At 41.3% G+C, this 19105-nt stretch overlaps 1 protein-coding gene across 1 annotated transcript; it reads right to left on the reverse strand.

Annotated features, from left to right (window-relative positions):
- Positions 1 to 1352: 1352 nt before the first annotated feature.
- On the reverse strand, positions 1353 to 5019 carry nkx6.2 (NK6 homeobox 2). Its single transcript, XM_080868673.1, has 3 exons — positions 4175 to 5019; positions 3531 to 3703; positions 1353 to 2901 (listed from the first exon to the last, which is right to left on the reverse strand). The coding sequence occupies exons 1-3, from the start codon at positions 4605 to 4607 to the stop codon at positions 2653 to 2655; spliced, it is 855 nt and encodes a 284-aa protein (XP_080724799.1). The 5' UTR covers positions 4608 to 5019; the 3' UTR covers positions 1353 to 2652.
- Between the last annotated feature and the right edge of the window lie 14086 nt (positions 5020 to 19105).

Raw genomic sequence — 19105 nt, forward strand, 5'->3', positions numbered from 1 at the left:
TATACTGTAGGATTATAAGCTGCAGTTATTATTTTTTCCCTTCACTCCATCCTATAAAAGCAGATAGAGATTTTATTCCAGCCCCCTTTCAGGACGGCCTGGCCTCTACTGTAGGTGATGCAGTTCTCAAAAGCAATAAAACCCATTAGAGCTCAATGCCTATTCTGTCCTCATTCTTTCTCGTTTTTACTTCCTGGTAGACAACTTATTTTTTAATAACACACAGAGAGCTCCACATTAACTATTCGAATACGGGCTTCCACCTCGTGTGCAGTGTTATTGATTTGGTCTCACTTTTTGCGCACTAGTGCCCAACAATACATTTTGTACGCAACTTTTCAGATAAAGAAAAAAAAATTGCGTCAAGTGAAATACGCAATGCAATTTGACCCACGTGTATGAGTCCTCGCTGCCTTTAACTGAGGCCTAAAACACATTTAAATGTCCACGTTAAACAATTCCGAGTATAAAAATGAGAAAAATGTTACATTTTATTATTATTTAACAAATATATAGAAATATATTGAAATACATAATTAAGCTTGAAACGTTTGGGGTCTTTTTAATATCAGCCTGTTCCCGCGGCCTCAGTTTAAAGAAGGATAACTTTTCCTTAAATCCGTCTTTTATGATGGCAGCTGTTCACTTCATGCACGGATTATCAAAAAGTCCAAGGTGGGATTTGAGTTTAATGAGCGCTCATTTGTGATTGGCTGAACTCTCCCATTGATTTGCCTACATAGAACTACCTCGGGTGTAGTTCCGCATTTCAGACAGAGGGGGAGCACTTCAAGTCTCAAGTATTAAATACAAGAACTCTGAACACCAAACAGTATAAAACCGCAATTAAGCTTTTTCTGAGATAAAGTAATAATAATAAAGGCTAAGGATCACTTTCTCTCCAAGAGCAACGTAAAGATTGAACAAAGAGTTAATTAATCTCCATTTATAAGATGGAAAATAAAACCTCCAGCATTGAAAGAGATGATTTATTGTTGGTCATTTATATGTGTTAGAAATCGATGTTTTACCTTTTTGTAATAATCATAATAATTATAATAACGCTTCATAATTTATGGAGGGAATTGTTTTTAAGTAAATAAATGATGATCCCACATAAATTGCACTTTTTGAAGAAAAAAAAATTAAATATTTTAAAAGACTCGTTTTCCCTTACGCGCCACTCTTGTATAAAATATATAAACTTAATAATAACAACATCAGTTAACCCGCTTTCGGTGTCATTGCTGCCAATAAGGAAATTCACTTATCGATAGTCATGAATTTCTCTTTAATTTATATTAAGCCCATACATTAAATCAAAACCCAAAAGAAAACAAAAAGAAAAAAAAGCTTGTTAAATAATTTATTCATAATACAAAGGGGGTTTACTTTTTTCTTTTTCTTCCTATAACCTTCCGGAAGCGATAATACTCTTTAGATCCAACTTAAAACGATGCTCCGGTTCTCTGCTCGGCTGCGTGATGAGGTAAAACAGAAACTCTGTCAAACCAAATAAAAGTGATGTTAAAAAACAAGCTGTGTGGTTTTTCTTGGTTTGTTTGTTTACAGTCATTATTTACAGCATTTAGCATTTTATACAATAGTGTTTCTGTAATGAAATGTAGAGTTCAATAAAACGTGACTTTACTCAGCAGGAAGAAAAAAAAATAAAAAGCGGTATCGGAGGGAGTGATGAGCCCAATGCTGCCACGTTTCCGCTGCTCAAATCATAACTTACTCAGTAAAAAATATATATACACAATCTCACATACATGTTCATCTGCAGGCTACAGCACAAAAATCAGTCACTCGTCTCAAACCTGCCCCCTTCAAACAGTTTAGTCTGTTGCCTTTTAGGACAGTGGATACCCTGGTTAAACTGAGCTTTAGAAGCGTCACAGGCCCCGTTTGCACCTGCCATTTAAAACATGCGCCCGGGATCTGGATCAGTGTGGGCTACTAAAATAAACAAAAACAAAACAAACAAAAAAAAAATCTGTTAATATGTGTAAAATAAAAAACAAAATTTTTAAAAAGTGTGCAATCTCTTCAGATGAACGTATGAATACCGAAATGTATTAAAACATTTAGAGGTCACATTAGGAGCTGAAACCGTGACGTAACGTGACAAGCTGTAAAAATAATGCAACAAGTGCAATGACTTAAAGTGTAAACGTTTTGAGCTCAGCACTGATCCAAAGTAGGGTTGTTTTTTTAAAGAATATTTTCTTTACATTTACACCTGTTAAAACTCTGCCTGTATGCGTAAAAACTCATTTGCGTCTCCAGGACAGTTTCCGTTCCCAGCATCAGTGTCCTTTCAGCTGCATAAACATGTCCTCATCAGTCTTTCTCAAGTCCAGGAGGAAACACAGTTATAGCTCCGCATACAGCAGCGTCTGGGTGAGTTTGGATGCAACCATGTGCGTCTCCGCTTGGCCACCTTTTCGGTTTTTCCCGTGCGTCTGGACGCAGGCTTGGGAGTTTTACGCATTTTTCTATCTCTGCTTGAGGGTGTGTGGGGGGGTGGGGGAATAAAGGTGATCCCTTAAGAGGCATGTTGGAAATGTCAGGTGGAGATGGGCTCGGAAAGAGTGCGACAAGTCTTCGTGGGGACCCCTTTTCTGGGTCCCTCCCAGGCTGTGGGGATCACAAGGTGTCCGAGCTGTTACTGCAGGGGCTGATCAGCGCCAGGTTGGTAGCCTTGTGCTTTTTCAAGAGTCTCGTGATTTTTTCGTCGTCTGAATTTGGGTCCAGGGGTTTGTTGTACTCGTCGTCCTCCTCGTTGTCAGAGCTCTCCTTCATTTTCTCCGTCTCGGAGTCGTGCTTCTTCTTAGCAGAGGCCATTTCCGCTGCGTGCCTCTTCCGCCATTTGGTTCTTCTGTTCTGAAACCAAACCTGATGAGAAGAGAGGGAAGAAAAAAAATAAAATAAAATAAAAAAATAAAGACACACAGATGCTCAACAGGTCCAGCACCAGTAACAGAAGCAGGAAATCAGGAGGTCCAAACAGTTATTTATCCACAAGAGAAACAAACAAGCAATAAAAACCCCATTAATAATAAATAATAATAATAACAATAATAAAAGAAGACGAAGAAGAAGCTGCTTCTACAATTATTTTTAATTACTTTTTAATCCATTAATTTATTTGTGTCCAATCAAAAATAATAAAACAAAAACAGTAACCGATTAAAATGTAGATAAAAATAAGCTTCTTCTGCTTTTCATAATAATAAAAATAATGTTACTGTAGCACAGTCAGTTTCAAAAGTCTGGGGATAAAACATTTCCCATTATTATTATTATTATTATTATAATCATCATCATCATCATCATCAATTTATTTTATTTTATTTTTTTTAAATGAAGCTGTAGCATGTGGAAATAACCCTACACTTTCCGGCCTTGTAGCCGAATCTTCCCCAATTAAAGAAATCAAAGCGCAGATCAGCCTCAATTTATTTATTTATTTTATTCCCCACATGCTTCTCAGCCCTGAGCAGGCACGGTTTAGCGGTCTTTACCTTGACTTGACTCTCGGTCATTCCTAAAGAGTAGGCCAGCCGGGCTCTCTCCGGGCCGGCCAGGTATTTTGTCTGCTCGAAAGTTTTTTCCAGTGCAAAGATTTGCTGTCCTGAAAACGTCGGCCTGGAGTGTTTCTTCTTCCCGTCCTTGTCCACCATCATGTTAGCCTGAGCTGAGGAGAGATGCAAAATGTGTGGTTATATTAAGATATATTAAATTTATAGTTGGATAGTAAAACAAACAAACATTGGATCAGTAAGTGTGATGCTCCTGGATGTGTCAGACCCAACTCTTCGTGATTACAGTTTTAATGCCACTGTGATGTTCATTCAGCGCCCTGTGTGGAAGTCTCAGTGTCTTTTCTGGTACTCTGACGTGGCTGTATAACAACACTGACCCTGTGGCACAGCATTCATAACGTGCAAACCTGTGTTACATTTGTTGTCGTGATTGTGTGAAACGCAGGGCAGGTGTACTTCTTGTAAGTTGGGGTTGTTTTCTCCCAAACGGGCCTCTTATTAACCAAAATAACCTCTGAATTCCAAAGAAAACATCACAGGGGAATGTCGGCTTCTCCCAAATGTAAACTATTCATTATATGTATAAAAAAGGCAGCCCAGAGGCACGCTCAGACGGGACTTACTAGGACAAGGAACCCGAGGGTCCCTCCACGGAGAGCCTTGCATCACCCCGGGCCAGAAGATGGGTGCCCGCCCCGGTAGCTCGGCCAGTGGCTTCGGATACCGCGACACCGCCGGGCTGAAGTACATCCCCGCCGCTGCTGCGGCGGCCGCGGTAGTTGCCAGGCCGTTTATCCGCGGAAATCCGGACAACAGCTGCCCGGCGGTGGTAATTGGTCTCCCCAGGATGTCGCTTATTCCGTGCGGGGTCCCCCCGGAGAACTGAGAGTTGAGGTTGGACAGCGGGGGCGCCTTGAAGCCCGCCGGGCTCTGCTGCAGCGCGTACGGGAACAGGGACGTCTTCATCTCGGTCATGTTGTGCAACGCCGCCAGCGGGGTGCTGCCCAGTACGAAAGCACTCTGCCGGTTAGCCTCCATCTGCCCGACCGCTAACATCTGTGAACATGAACCGCCAAACTCGCTGGGACAGAAACTGGAAGGAAACTAGCGGGAGTAGTAAAGGCGAGTAAATGCAGGCGCACAGCGGACTGCTGGGATTCAGGAGCCTGGCCACTTCTGCCGCCTTTTCCAAAGTATCCTGGGCCCGGAGGAAGACTCTTGAAATGTTAGAAAAAACTTGAACGAAAGCGAAGTTCTCTCTCGGGAGTGAAGAGCTCGGCAAAAACTCCAAAACGCCTCTCCGCGTGTTTATTTTGCTCGGAGTCTGTCAGCTGGGAGGAGGCTGCATGCGTCCGCCTCAGGAATCCTCGCGGAAATCGGACGATCTGATGATGGTTTTGATGGGAACCATTAAAAGGCTCGGCTCGCCTTTTCATAAATTCACTCGCTCTATGCTGGGAGTGAAGCGGGAGTCGCTGATAACAGCGCAGCCACCTGCACGAGCGTTATTCCCATTGGACAAGGCTGAGTGAGACGGCGCCCTGATTGGAGGAGACATAAACCCCGCTGCTGGACGGATGCTGCCTTGACGTGCTGTCGGAAATAAGACTGTTCCCCCCACTCCAGTAAAGATGCATATCAACGGTGCCTATTAGGACTGAGTGGATTTGTTTTTGATAGATGGAGATGCATGTTGGTGATACATTTCAGAGCAAGTCGGCAACAGAAAAGTCTGGCAGCGTAGCATATTGTTTCATTAATAATAATAACACTTTAATACTGCTGGCATAGAAATGATCGTTTTTTGGTTTTTTGTTGTTTTGTTTTTTTTTTAAAAAGGCGCTTTTTAAAAAAACAGTATTTTCTGGTTTTACATTAGAGAGACGAGGCCTGAGGGTTTTTTTGTTTGTTTTTGTGTGTGCAGAAGCTAAACGTTGCTTAACATAGTGTAAAGCTGAATTAAGGATTTATTATTGTGGAAACCATCGTGTCAGAGGAACCTTGAATGCACCAACAGCCCCACTCCATTAAGATATTTGGTGGTGCTGTTAATGATGCGTCCTGCGCTGTGGAAATCATTGTTTCCACGTACTGCAACACTCACTCACTTACATTAAAACCTGTTAGCGCAGAGTACGGGAGGAGGTTAAAGTAGAAACGGAAACCGGACGAAGACTTCTTTGGGTAATTTCAGTGAAACGATTGTAATAATAAATATAATAATAAAAGTAATAATAATAATAATAATAATAATAAGTTCCACCCTTCGCTCGCAAAATTAGTTTTTATGAAGATTAAATTTATTTTTCTTGATATTTTTCCGTTATTTATAAATGGTTTTTTCTTCTTTCACTTTTGCACAAAAGTATCAATTTTGATACCGATTCCGACAAAGGCTACTTTAGTAAATGACATCGAATAAATTATTAGTATTATTTTTTTATTAAAAAATACAACTTGTAATTCGACTAAAATATTTATCTATTTATTTATTTTATTAAATATGACGTGTTTGGGGTAACTCGAAGCAAAGTAGCTGTCGCTGGCCTTTTATATGAACCATCAAACAGCAGAAGCTCATTAAAGCACAGCCTGTTTTTATTTATTTTATAAGAGTGAGATAATTTGGTGTTTTTCAACACAAACTGCGTTATTACGGTGAAAGTGTGCGAGAAAAACGCGCCGGGCTCCAGTCATCACTCTGAGTGCTGTAATATTTTATGGAGATGTGAGAAGGTTGTAAGAGTGAAATATGGCCACGTTAGCATTTGAAAGGCCTCAGCAAATGCACACTGCTGCTCATTTGCTCACCGGGGGAAGGACTGAGGATTTTAAAAGCTTTTTCTTTTTTTCGTCTTCTCTGTATTTTTTTTTGCTGAAGCTCGAGGTGATTCATGATTTTGGCTGTATTTCTTCAAGCTGGATGCAGTGCATGAACGTCTAATTCTATAAACAACGTCTCTATTTCTAGATTAAATATATATATCTATATCTATATAGATATAGATATATATATCTTTAAAAAAGGATGACTGTGAAATATTAGGGGTTAAAAAAAACCCTGATCAGATCCTGTATATAAGTTCTAAGAAGCCGACAGGGGGACGCTGGGGCCTTCTTAGTTTTACTAAAACGCCAGTATGAAGCAGTTAGCGGCTGACCCGGGGGGAGATCAATGACGGAAAGATTGGCACTTTGTCCAGTTCATCTGCAGCCAAAGGCGGCAGCTGCCAAACAGCCAGTCACCGTAAAACCATAACGGCAATTTAAGATAATGAATTATTTGAATTTTTATCTCCTAAATTTACAGGTAATTTAGAGTTGAAACTCTTAAACTCAGATTTGTTACTGTCCTCACTAAACCGATGAAGAAGAAAAAAACTGGACTGTGAGCCAGCTACACCTGCACATTATTATTATTATTATTATTATTATTATTATTATTATTATTATTATTATTATTATTATAAATGCTGTAGTTTTGCAGTCAAACGTGGACCTGTTGCTCGCTGCACATGAACATAAGCCTGACTACATTCCTGTGTTTTTCAGTAACGGGTCGTTGGCCCGCTGATGGCGCGTAGTTTGCCTCAGGCTTTTGTCCCACCGTGGAAGGGAAACGGGCTAATAAACAGCGTAAAGATAATCTTATCTGAGTGTAGCCTCGACACAAATGGGAAGTGACAGAGCAGTGACAGGGAGCAGATGCTGGGACACAAAGACGCTTGTTGGAGGATGTGGATCCGCGCAGTTACCGGTGCCTTCTCTGTCTCTCTGTGCTTTAAACATCCAAACACGTGCATGCCTTCCCAAGTACATAATATTCAAAAGTCTAAATAAATAAATATTTTATTTAAAAAAAATATTACTTAAGAAAAAAACCCTAATGTTAGAAAGCTAATGAGCACGCTCGTATCTTCTGTTCTGTTGCCTTTAAAAGCACCGTGTCTAAACAGTCTGTGGAAAGGACAAGTGGACAATAAAGAGCCGGGACAGCCCTTTCAAACCTGATTACGTTTAAAGTCAGCCACATGAGAGCAGCGTGAGCGCCTGCATAATCTGGCCAGCAGCGCCCTCTAGTGGCTCGTACGGGAAAACTAGTTCAGTGTGCACACACGTTTCGGTGTGGTGCTCAGTGTCTCCTTCAGTGTTTGTGGCTAAACTAACAAACAAATACAATTAAATGCACAAACATACAAACATACACTGTTGTCCATGGAGAAAATGCATACATGACCTTTTGGTTTTATATCGGTCCAGGTGAATGTGTTTCTATTAGCCAGCTAACTACTTCTGTGAACATTGATGATATTATTATTATTATTATTATTATTATCATCTGTATTATTATTATTATTATTATTATTATTATTATTATTATTATTATTAATAATAATAATAATAATAATAATAATAATAATAATAATAATAATAATAATAAATAATAAATAATAAATAATAAATAATAATAAATAATAATAATCAGTTTCTTGAGATCTCTGCAGGGCGAGGCCTGTCTTTTCTCCACATGCCCTGCAGAGGTATGTCGTGGTGGCTAAATGCAATACCTTTACTGCGGGCAGGGTCATGACAGAAAAGGGGATGAGAGCTTATCAAAAGGGGTTATGCAACATATTTATTCCAAAGAAAGGCCAACAGAGTAGTAAAGGAAAAAGGTACACTAATAAGAGAAGAAGAAGAAGAAGAAGAAAAGAGCACAAAGCAATAATCAGTTAGGAAGGCAATTATAGAAATTAAAACGAAGAATGTATTTGAATTGAAACTTCACCCTGATTTTACTTTATTGTTCATTAACTTTTGTCATTTCACAGCAGTCACAGAGCTGAGTATTTTAAACATCCACACTTATCCTCTAATTCCCCTTTTCTTCATTTCTGGCCATTGTGCTGCTGTAACAAGTGAATTTCCCCAGTGTGGGATTAAACAAAGTCTGTTCTGTCACCGCCATTGTTCTATACATACACCGTGTGTATGTATAGAACAATGGCATCTATGGTTAAAGTAACACCATTAAAGAAACACATATTTCAACATATTTATGCTGCAGTTTGTTCACCTACATGCTTTGGAGAGCTCCACTTTCATTCATTGTTATGCTTTCCAAAGAATTTTGAAGGTGATTTTTATTGAATGAGAGCAGTGCTCCCTTTTAATGAAACCTTCAATAGATCACACTTTAAACGACTCTGTAAAACCATTTGTCCTTTACTGACATCAATTACAAAACCAGTTTTTATACTCTGTAATTCTTTAAGTCTGGACTATGGCAGCATGAGTGCATGAGTGTTCACCACAGGAGGCAGTGTAGCTGACGGATCCTGCAGTCACAAAATTCAAACCACTGACACTGATCATCTCATCACACACACACACACACACACACACACACACACACACACACACACACTGCAAAACAGCTGCTCAGGAGTGACCCAGACTTCCACCTTCCCATACCCTAATCTGAGGCCCCAATCCCCAGGAAACCCAGAGTGGTCCTGTGCTCCTAACCCGACAGTTTGGAGCAGTTTTGTTGGAAGACAGGCGACCTGCAGGTGAAGTGGCTCTAAGGTTGCTCCTGAGGTGTAAATCAGCAATACTACATCAATATTCATTGAACTCAACTCTAACTTAAACTCTGAGTATTCCAGTAATCACTGAATTGCAGTAACTGTAATTTAACAGTGATCACGGTTTGTCACCCACCCTAATCTGCATGCTCGCCTTTTTCAAGAGCCTGTATTAAACTGAGTGAACACATCTCCTGCCTATTGTAGGTGAGGATGAAGTAGTACAATACAATACAACTTTATTTATATAGCACATTTAAAAACCAACGGTATACCAAAGTGCTTCACAATAAAACAGCAGGTTAAAACATGAATAATATAAGACCATTATGGCACTAATTACACAAGAATAAAAGTGAATATCAAATCAAACTTGCTAAAAACACACAGGTTTTAAGTAGAATATATATAGAAAGATAAAATTGGAATTATCCATCCATTCGCTTCCGCTTTTCAGGATGGCGGGGGGCGCTGGAGCCTATCCCAGCTGTTATAGGGCGAGAGGCGGGGTACACCCTGGACAGGTCGCCAGTCTGTCGCAGGGCTAACACACAGACAACCATTCGCGCTCACATTCACACCTATGGGCAGTTTGGATTAATCATTTAGCCTATCCCCATAAACTATGTCTTTGGACTGTGGGAGGAAGCCGGAGTACCCGGAGGGAACCCACGCAAACACGGGGGGAACATGAAAACTCCGCCCAGAAAGTCCCCGGCCTGATGGTAGAATTGAACTCAGGACCTTCTTGCTGTGCGGCAACAGTGCTAACCACCGTACCGTGAAAAGGACAAGCGGAAGCGAATGGATGGATTGAAAATTGGAATTAAGTATAAAATACAGGCGTTAACTAAGCGGGAAAGAAAGATTAAATAAGTGAGTTTTTAATCGTTATTTAAACAATTGGATGGAGTCAGACGCGCTAATGGGAAGGTTGTGCCACAGGTTAGGTGCAACCAGGGCAAACGCACGGTCACCTCTGGTCTTAAGCCGAGATCTAGGCCGGGACCTCTGACCACCACCAGTAGGCAGCGGATGAAGTGTCTTGCCCAAGGACACAATGACCGAGACTGACCGAGCCGGGGCCTCAAACCGGCAACCTTCCGATTGCAAAGCGAACTCCCAACTGTTGAGTCACAATCACCCCAAGGAAGACTACCGCCTCCTTATAACCTGAATCTGAGTATTCATCACTGCACATCTGCTTCTGTACTGCTGGTGTTTTTCATGCTTTTCCCAGTATAAAGGTGAACAGTGAAGCCTGTGTTTGGCTGGTCGAAATATCCTATGCAAGAGAGATTTACACTGGCCATTACAATTTCATCAATATTTAAAAATGTAAAGAAAAAAGATGTGTGCTCAGCGTAAAACTTATTAGTAACACCTCCTCTCTCGAGTGACGCACTAGATGAAGCCTATGAACCCAGTAATGCCACTAGATGGCGACCTGTATCCAGAAGAAGGTCAAGAAAATCCTTCTACATCTTCAGAAGATGGTTATCAGGCTGAGGTCAGACAATCATAGAGAAAAAATTGTGAATGAATGTTTTTGTGCAGGAAACACAAATCTGGCTGAAGAATTTCAACAATGATGGTTTTGATCTATCAGATAAACTCAATGATGAGACTTACTGTGATAAAGTGTTTATGAAGGAGAGCATGAGAAACAGTCATTGCATTATGTGTTACGAGTCTGACGTGTATATGATGTAACACAGGAAGCCTATACAAGGTTACAGCAAATAATATTTCAGATTTACCAGACTGAAATCAGACTAATGAGTAGTATGACAAGAAACAAACATTTATAGACTATTTACCATTATTTAATAGCACGTTAGAGTAACTTAATTCACATGTAGAGGATTTAAGTTTGCACATATCACGCAAAGGATTTCTAAATATAAAATAACACCTTTCACAGCAAAAATCTGATTCTTAATCCCCACAGCACTCCAAGCTCACAAACGTCTTTTGTTATTTTCTGTGGTAGGAAGTCTCCTCAGAGCACACTTCTATCAAAGTTTAACTGAAGCGCACTTATTTGGAAAGTCCTTAGATGCATGGGCTTACCGTATGTCCAGCCAGTTCTCATGAACACAACAGTCCTATGCATTTATTTAATTCTAAACGTTGCATGCGTCAAGGTTTTTTTCCCCACAGTATCTGAAGTACAGCGCGGTCATATGTGGCAAGTTTGTTTCCATGTTATGTGTCCTTTTGTAAAAGCAGAGAGTGGATGGATGCTGCACTACAGCATAGATCAGGGAGCAATAACTTGGGGGGACTTGAGGGAAATGAAAAGCGCTCAGTGGTGCAGGCTGGCTTTGACTAACTGTAGCAACATTGTTCTTGGCTAAATTCTCTGGCATCCTATTTGCTTATCCTAGGAGGAGCTGGAGAGTAGTGAAATACCCTGGAATAACAGATACTTAAGGATTTTCTAAGCTCATCCATTTAAGTTTCACATAAATGCCTCAGTGAATGCTGGTTGAAAAAACAAACCCACTACACAGTAAGTTTACTGCTCTGTGTTTGCACCAAGGACGATCATCTAGACACAACATGCCTTCGATTTTGGTCGTGTGGAAAGTGAATGTGTCTCATGTTCTTTTATATAACTGTACACGCAAGGACCTTAAAAACAATCTTAAGGATCTAAGAGTGCCCATGTACTTGAGGGGAAATTATTTGTACACTTGTTCATAGTGTTCATATACTAGAAACTAGAAAAATTTGTGGCAATCTTTTGCTTGATTTAGCCTTCAAATAAAGTTTGAAAACAGACTTTGGAATTCATATTAAAGATTGATGCACTTGCAGGCCATTATTATGTCTCTGTGCTGAAGGATGTGTGCAGTCTTGTGGTTCGGAGCACTGACAAAGCCTCCAATTGTTTGAACTTTCTGCAAAATTAAAGATCTATTGAAAATATTCCTGTTCCTGTAGGAGCTACAGACTGTATATAAAAGATGGGCTCACTCACTGTGATGTCATGTATTTGTTTGTTTTTGTGGACTTTTGTTTTAGAGTTGTGTTTGAAAACAACAACAACAAAAAACACCAGCAATGGCAAGCTATTTAACTAGAAAGCCGTGTCACCATTCATAGTAATGGGAGGCTAATTTTAGCTAGCAAAAAACAGACTTAACACAAGCAACGCTACGAGGAAGATAAAATATTTTTGTTCTAACCAGCTGGTACTGCTGTTCATATGTTTTGATATAATGTATGGCATTTTTAAAATGAGGGTGGAAACTGAGTTGCTTTTGAAGTCATTTTTGAGACTGTATTGAGGAAACATGGCCGTTGCCACGTGTTCACACTATGGCTAATTACTGAATTCTTTTTCTTTGAGAATAACTTGCAGGCATTTCTCTATTGTTCAGTTTTTGGGTCTTGCCATCATCAACTTATGAGCTCTTTTTGGTGAAAGAGGGCACTTTAGTTTTTCATTTATATGCATCAAAGTGTAAAAAGTCAAGGGGAAGAGCTGACTCAATCTAAAGTCTAATCTTAAAGTCCTTTCACCCCATTTTTTCAACCACACAGGTGTTTCACTTATGCTGCCTAACTTCCTAACCACACTTTAACCTAACTAAATAGCTAGTTAGCAAGAAAGACCACCACCAACAACAAATACACAGACTTTTATAGAGACGTATCACGGTAGCTGAGACAGAAAAAAGCAGATTAACTCTGACTATGAGTGAAAATTTACTGCAAATTTCTGTCCCCGCAATGCGAGTTATAGGCGTACAGTCAAAAGGGATTATGGAGGTCAATATCGAGATATCAAGATATAGATCATATCTAATTATGTCTGTGGTAAGCAATGGGGAGCTACATCGGCTATTACAAGTACAAGGTTTTAAGTCTCTATGTAGGATTTTACAAATGCATAAGGACAGTATGCTAAACTGTAATGTAACTTTGTTCAGTGTTCAAATTAGTTGCTGCAGAGAGTGTTTTAGTCACAGGTAGGAAACAGCCAAGGAGGTGCTGGGCTACAGTCCCAGCTTGCTATGCTAGATGGAGTACATTTAATACATGGACTCAGTAACAGTCACTGATGCTAATGTCAGACTAACTGGGATATAATCATCTTCCAAAGCTATTATAGTGTTGCAATAACCATACATCTAGTGAAGGCTTAGCATTTATTTGGAGCTGTGATTCTGGCCCCCTAATAACAATATATATAAATATTCACCCTTCTTTTGGTTACATTAGATTCTCCATCACTACCTTTAGCTAAATGCTCATATAAAGATATATGTATATATGTATAATCCCTATGCATATATCAGGTTTCTTTGGATGTCTAGTTATGGTACAAAGATGTTTAAATTGATTGAATTCAGTTTTTATTGCAGTATAAACATTAATAGACATAACGATTAGACTTGTGGCTCTGGGTTTATTCTCATCTGCTCATGCTGAGCATTTCTATACTGAACAGGATGGTGATTCAGGAATGACCTGAACAATGAAAAGACTGTATAGCGGGAGCGGCAGCAGGAGGGAAAAACATTGACTTCTAATTTCCTGTTTGGTTAAGCAACTGTGATTAAAACTAACCCACTTAAATGTAAATAGAGCTACGAGGCAGCACGATTTAGACAGAACAGCGAGCCCCCCCCCCCCCAAAGGTGTCTGGATTCAGGGTGTTTTGATGTAGTTTTTCTTTTTTCTTTCTTTCTCTTTTTTATTGTTGAGAACTGGAACGAAATATCTGTTGATCATCAAACCTTAACCTTTTGCTAAAATGTTAATGCCTTGAAAGAAAAAAACATGGTTTAGAGTATTCTCAAAGTTCATTTGTCTGTGATTTCCAAGAAATGATGTCTGTGTCCTTTTGGTGAGTCACAGCGTTCCAATAAACCCAGTGGGGAAGAAAAACATTTCTGATGATAATTTTATTGATCTGAAGGAAATTAGCTGGGTGATCTTTTTTTTTTTAAAGCATTAGGAGTGAAACCATCCAGAGAGCCATTTCTACACTAACACCTGAGCACGCCCAGTCTCGATTAGGACGGGTAAGTATTTGGATAGAAGACATACTTGGAATACCAAGTGCTGAGAGCTTGAAAGAGAGAGCATCCTACTATATTAGCTTCTCTTTATTGGCTCCAGAATTTAATTTAAAAACTTCACATACAAGGTTCTGAATAATCAGGCCCAATCTTAACCATCTCGTAGTATCATATCACCCCAACAGAGCAGTTTGTTGTAGTTGTTTTAGTTTGTCCTATGATGTTTAAAAGTATAATGGGAGGCCTTCTTCTTTTAGGCCCAACTTCTGTGGAATCAGCTTCCAGTTTGGATTCAGGAGACAAACACTCTCTCTACTTTTAAGATTAGGCTTAAAATGGTCTTTTTTGATGAGCTTATAGTTAGGGCTGGATCAGGTGACCCTGAAACCTCCTGTAGTTAAGCTGGAATAGGCAAAAGCTGCTGGGGGCTTCCTATGATGCACTGTTTCTCTTTCACTCACCTCTTCTCACCAGTTATGTGTTTATACACCTCTCTGCATGTGTAGTCATTGTTAATCTCCACAGTGTGACTTTGCCCTGTTTTCCTCCCCTCACCTCGAACACGTTACAGCAGATGGCTGCACCTCCCTGAGCCTGGTTCTGCTGGAGGTTTCTTTCTGATAAAATTTTTTTTTCATTCCCGCTGTCGCCAAATACATGTTCATAGTAGGTTGTGTGACTGTTGGGGTTTTGAACTGTATGTATGAGACTATGATTCAGTCATGAAGTTGGGCTTCCTTGCAATTTTTTTCCATATTTGTGTACTTGATAATAACATAATTTTTATTATGTTGCACAAGAAAATATGAAGTTGGTGTTTTTTCTTAAACATTAACTGCAGACAGTGTTGGGAAATGCAGATCATTCTCACAGACTGTAAATAGTGTGACGAAATGATTTAGGTGATGGTGCTATGCAAGGAGAGCATGCAAGAGGCAGAACATGTGATACCCACTCACCAGACAATTGCTTCTAACATGGGTGCACTTGAACAGGAGAAGGCATTTGACCGCATCCCTCAAGGCATCCTCTGGCGGGTGCTTCAGGAGTATGGGGTCCCTGACTCATTGTTACTGGCCATTAGGTCCCCATTTTCCTGAATGATAGCTACCACCACTCAGACAAACTGCCATCAGCACTGATATAAGCGAATGAGGAGGGAGAAGAAGAAGTCAAAACTGGAAGCGAAGAAATGACAGAATTTCTTTTCAAACACATTTTTCTTCTTCTTCTGTATAATCTGTGACGTGCTGAGCTGTTGCACTGATAAAACATTAAGCTGGCAGTGAAAACTGAGACACGTGTGTCTACACGATGATGGCGACACGTCATAAAAACTGAGAGGTGCACAACCGCCCGCATGACACGAAAGCGCAGCTTGCACCAGCAGATATGACATCACTTGATAACACGATGATCACTCATCATCATGAGTGAAGGGAAAGTAGAGCACGAGATTGATAGATGGATTGGTGCAGGACCGGCAGTGATTCAGACCAGACCGTTGTGGTAAAGAGGGAGGAGAGCATGAAAGCAAATCTGTCGATTTGCCACCAGCTCTGCGCAGTGATCGAAAAAACAAGTTTCTGGATACCAGCAGTGAAAATGATCTTCCTCCAAATGGTGGAGGCTCTCCTTTAGAGGTAATTTGGGTAGGGCTCAGAATAGAGCTCAAGAAAGAGCTGCTACTTCCGTACTTTGAAAGGAGCTAGTTGAGGTTATCTGGTGTTTTGGGCGTGTCCCCCCCAGGACAAGACCCTGATGGAGATCCAGGACATTCTGGAGAGACTACATGTATCAGCTGGATTGTGAATGCCTAGGTCTGGAAGAGCTAGAGGAGAGGGCTGGGGAGCGGGAGGTCTGGGCATCTCTGCTTAAAGTGTTGTGCTCTTGACATGGGCAAGTGGCATGCATGGGCGGATGGAAGGATGGAGCACTCGGACAGTAAGCAGGGTTTGTAATATGAGGCTGACTGGTATAAAACAACTGGCAGGTGAAGTGATCCATATTTCCCCGTTCCTAGTGCAGTTAGGATCTTCATGAGGCACCTGAACCAGCCCCACCACATCACACAACCAGCAGGTACGACACTCTCCATGTGTGCATGCTCCAGTGTGGTGTCACATGTGAACTTGGCCAAATAAAGTCATTTCATAAAATAAAACAATCATTGTGTAGTTATTTCTCCATATGTATTTGAAAAAACAGGTATGATTCAAGTTATGAAGCCCGAAGGTGAAGGCGACACACCCAGAATATACCGTGCAGTGTGTTGTGCTCTCATAATAACCAGTGTCAACAGTCTGATTAATGTAATGCCTCTTGTTAGGCAAATATCAAGGGCACAGGCTGGGCTGCTTAGCAGAGCCGGAGCGCCTGCAGGGTCATGCTGATTGATCGCACCGACACCCAAAGGTCAGCGCTGCTAGGGTTCTTCAGCCTCTGACGCAGCCTGAAGGTCTCAGTGGCCACTGCTGTTTTGATTTTCTCTACATTCTCAAAAGTGTTTAGCATTTTTGTTTCTTGGCTCTTGAGGACATTTGTCAGGGAGTGTCGATGTCTGCTCTCCTTGGCAGGAGGCCATTGTGCTTTGGCTGCTGTACTGATGACAGAGAAAATAAGAAGCGAGAGAATTAAAGGCATATGAAGGATAAGGAGTTTAACCGGATTAAGAAAAATGAGTGGCCGGGGCCTGGCAGCATTGCCCAAGCTTTTGTTTCTGGCTCAGGATTTACAATTACCTAGACAGCAGGGATATTTTACGAGCAATGCCCGCTGCTTAGAGAACTGACCCCTAATGAGCGAGTTGTTGGAGTTAAATTTTAATCAGTGATTTTAAGTAGCTCGTAAAGGCTCAATTCTTCTGTTAAAGAAGCATTAGTGTCTTTGCTTTTGATCGATCTGTAGGAAGGAAGCAAGGCAGCAGCCATGCTGGGGTGACGGCAGCCCCTTGGGAGTTCGTTATGTTAGAACATCTCTGCAGGCAGCTCGACAGCTCATTTGGTCCTTAATAGAGATGAACTGGTGGGGACAGTCAGAGGGAGAGGGAGACGCCACTTGCTCCAGGTAGGAGTGCTGAGCAAAGAAGAGGGACGCGGCTGCAGGTTGCCTATCACCGCCACCGTCATTAATTAGAGCCATCACAACATGTCACAGCACTGTACAGTACTGTAGAAAACTGCTGCTTGGGAAGCAGTTTTCATGTCGGCCTTCAAATGAAGACACGTTAGCTGTCAGGATGTCTCTCTTTCAACTCTGTGGATATCTGTGTGGTTAAAGGTTGCTGTGCTCTGCAAACGAGCGTCGTCAACAATACATAAAACCAATGCGAGCAGCATTTGTGCTAATTGTTGGACTTGTTAATGCAGTGAGCTTTCACACTCTAATGCAGTAGGTTGATAATGGAAGAAGCCCCAAAATGGTGCTGCGAAATCTGCGATAATGGTCAATGTGTAATGGCAACCTGTCACTGGGAGGCTCTTTCTCCATGCTGTCATCACCATTTAGCTCAGGCGGATATCTCATTGTAGGCTCTGACTTTAAACGAACAGAAGGACGAACAGGAGATGGGCTGGATTGTGTAGAAAACGGGGACTGTAATTAGACCACGACCGTGTCGGTCATGTAAGCATCCGCAACCACAGAGGGGGTAACAAATGAAGGTATTGTTCGCCTACAACCATTCAGACCAATTACTGGCCTCAGCTCTTACTTGCAGAATTGATCTGAGAACTAAATTGGGATTAGATGGCAACCACACAGTGACCCGGCTTCCTTTCAGCCTCTTGTATGGCAGTGAATTATTTTTCAGTGAGTTCAGCTGTGAGCTGTCAGTAAGCCATTCAGATCTGAGGGAAAAAAAAAAAAAAGTACACTCAACTAAAATAATCCCTTCACTTCAATATTTAATAGGAGTCTGATGTTACCAATGGAGGTGCAGCTCAGAGCATGCATAGAGAATACACAGAAGCTAACGCAATAACAAAAATCATTTAAAAAAGAAGCTGTCAGCAAATTATCGATCACAGATACAGAGCATGCTGCGTTCTTTCAAAATTTAGATTTTTCACTGTTTCTTGTTCAAAACCTCAAAAGCAGATTCACCTCCTAGTTTTTGCCATTCGTGTAAATTCAACCAGAATGCAGACAAAGTGAAAATCCACGATAAACGCATTTCTGTGTAACCGCTTCTATTGAATTGTTGTTTGTCTTTGATGCATTCAGACCAAGACTTCTTCAGGTGGGTTGGTTTTTAGCGTTAATTAGTTGTCAGAGTTTTTTATCTTTAAGAAGCTTGTGGTGGTGCGTGCTTTGTGGCGTGGCTGCATGGGAGGCTGACACACCGGAGCTCAATCAGGTCATCACGCCTCCCCTGTATATGGTTGTTGTCGTGTATGGTTTGTAGCTGGAAAGCTGCAACCAAGTGTCCTAAGAACCAGATAACCGAATACAATGTGTTGAAAGAGCCAGCTATGTGGTCGGGTCCGTCTGTCATTCGTGTGCCACAGTGGTGCCAAAACACAGGATCGTGGCATGGTATAACCATGACTGGGCACCAACCCGAATGGTGGCCAAGCTTGTGGCTACGCGGAAGAAGCTGGTGGCTGTGTTTTGCAACAACTGCACCGGACGCAGCTGTTAGTGAGTCTGGCAGCTCGGGTTGATTCCTGGCAGATACCACCGCTGGCCCCACCAGTGTCCCTCAACTAAATCGGGGAGTGAGGGAACCCGAGGGACCCGATCATCTTGAGATGGAGGTTAGCACACAGGAGGGACCTGCTCTGTGATTTGGAGGTTGTTGTGCCATCAGGGGTCAGTGCGCCATTTGGTCCTACCAGCTGACCACCTGCTAAGCTGCCCGTGAGCCTTGGGTACGTCCACACCTGCTGCACCGCTGCCACTTTCCATGCAGTCAAAGTGAAACATCGAA

The sequence above is a fragment of the Rhamphochromis sp. 'chilingali' genome, assembly GCF_963969265.1.
Source record: "Rhamphochromis sp. 'chilingali' genome assembly, chromosome: 20".
NCBI lineage: Eukaryota > Metazoa > Chordata > Actinopteri > Cichliformes > Cichlidae > Rhamphochromis > Rhamphochromis sp. 'chilingali'.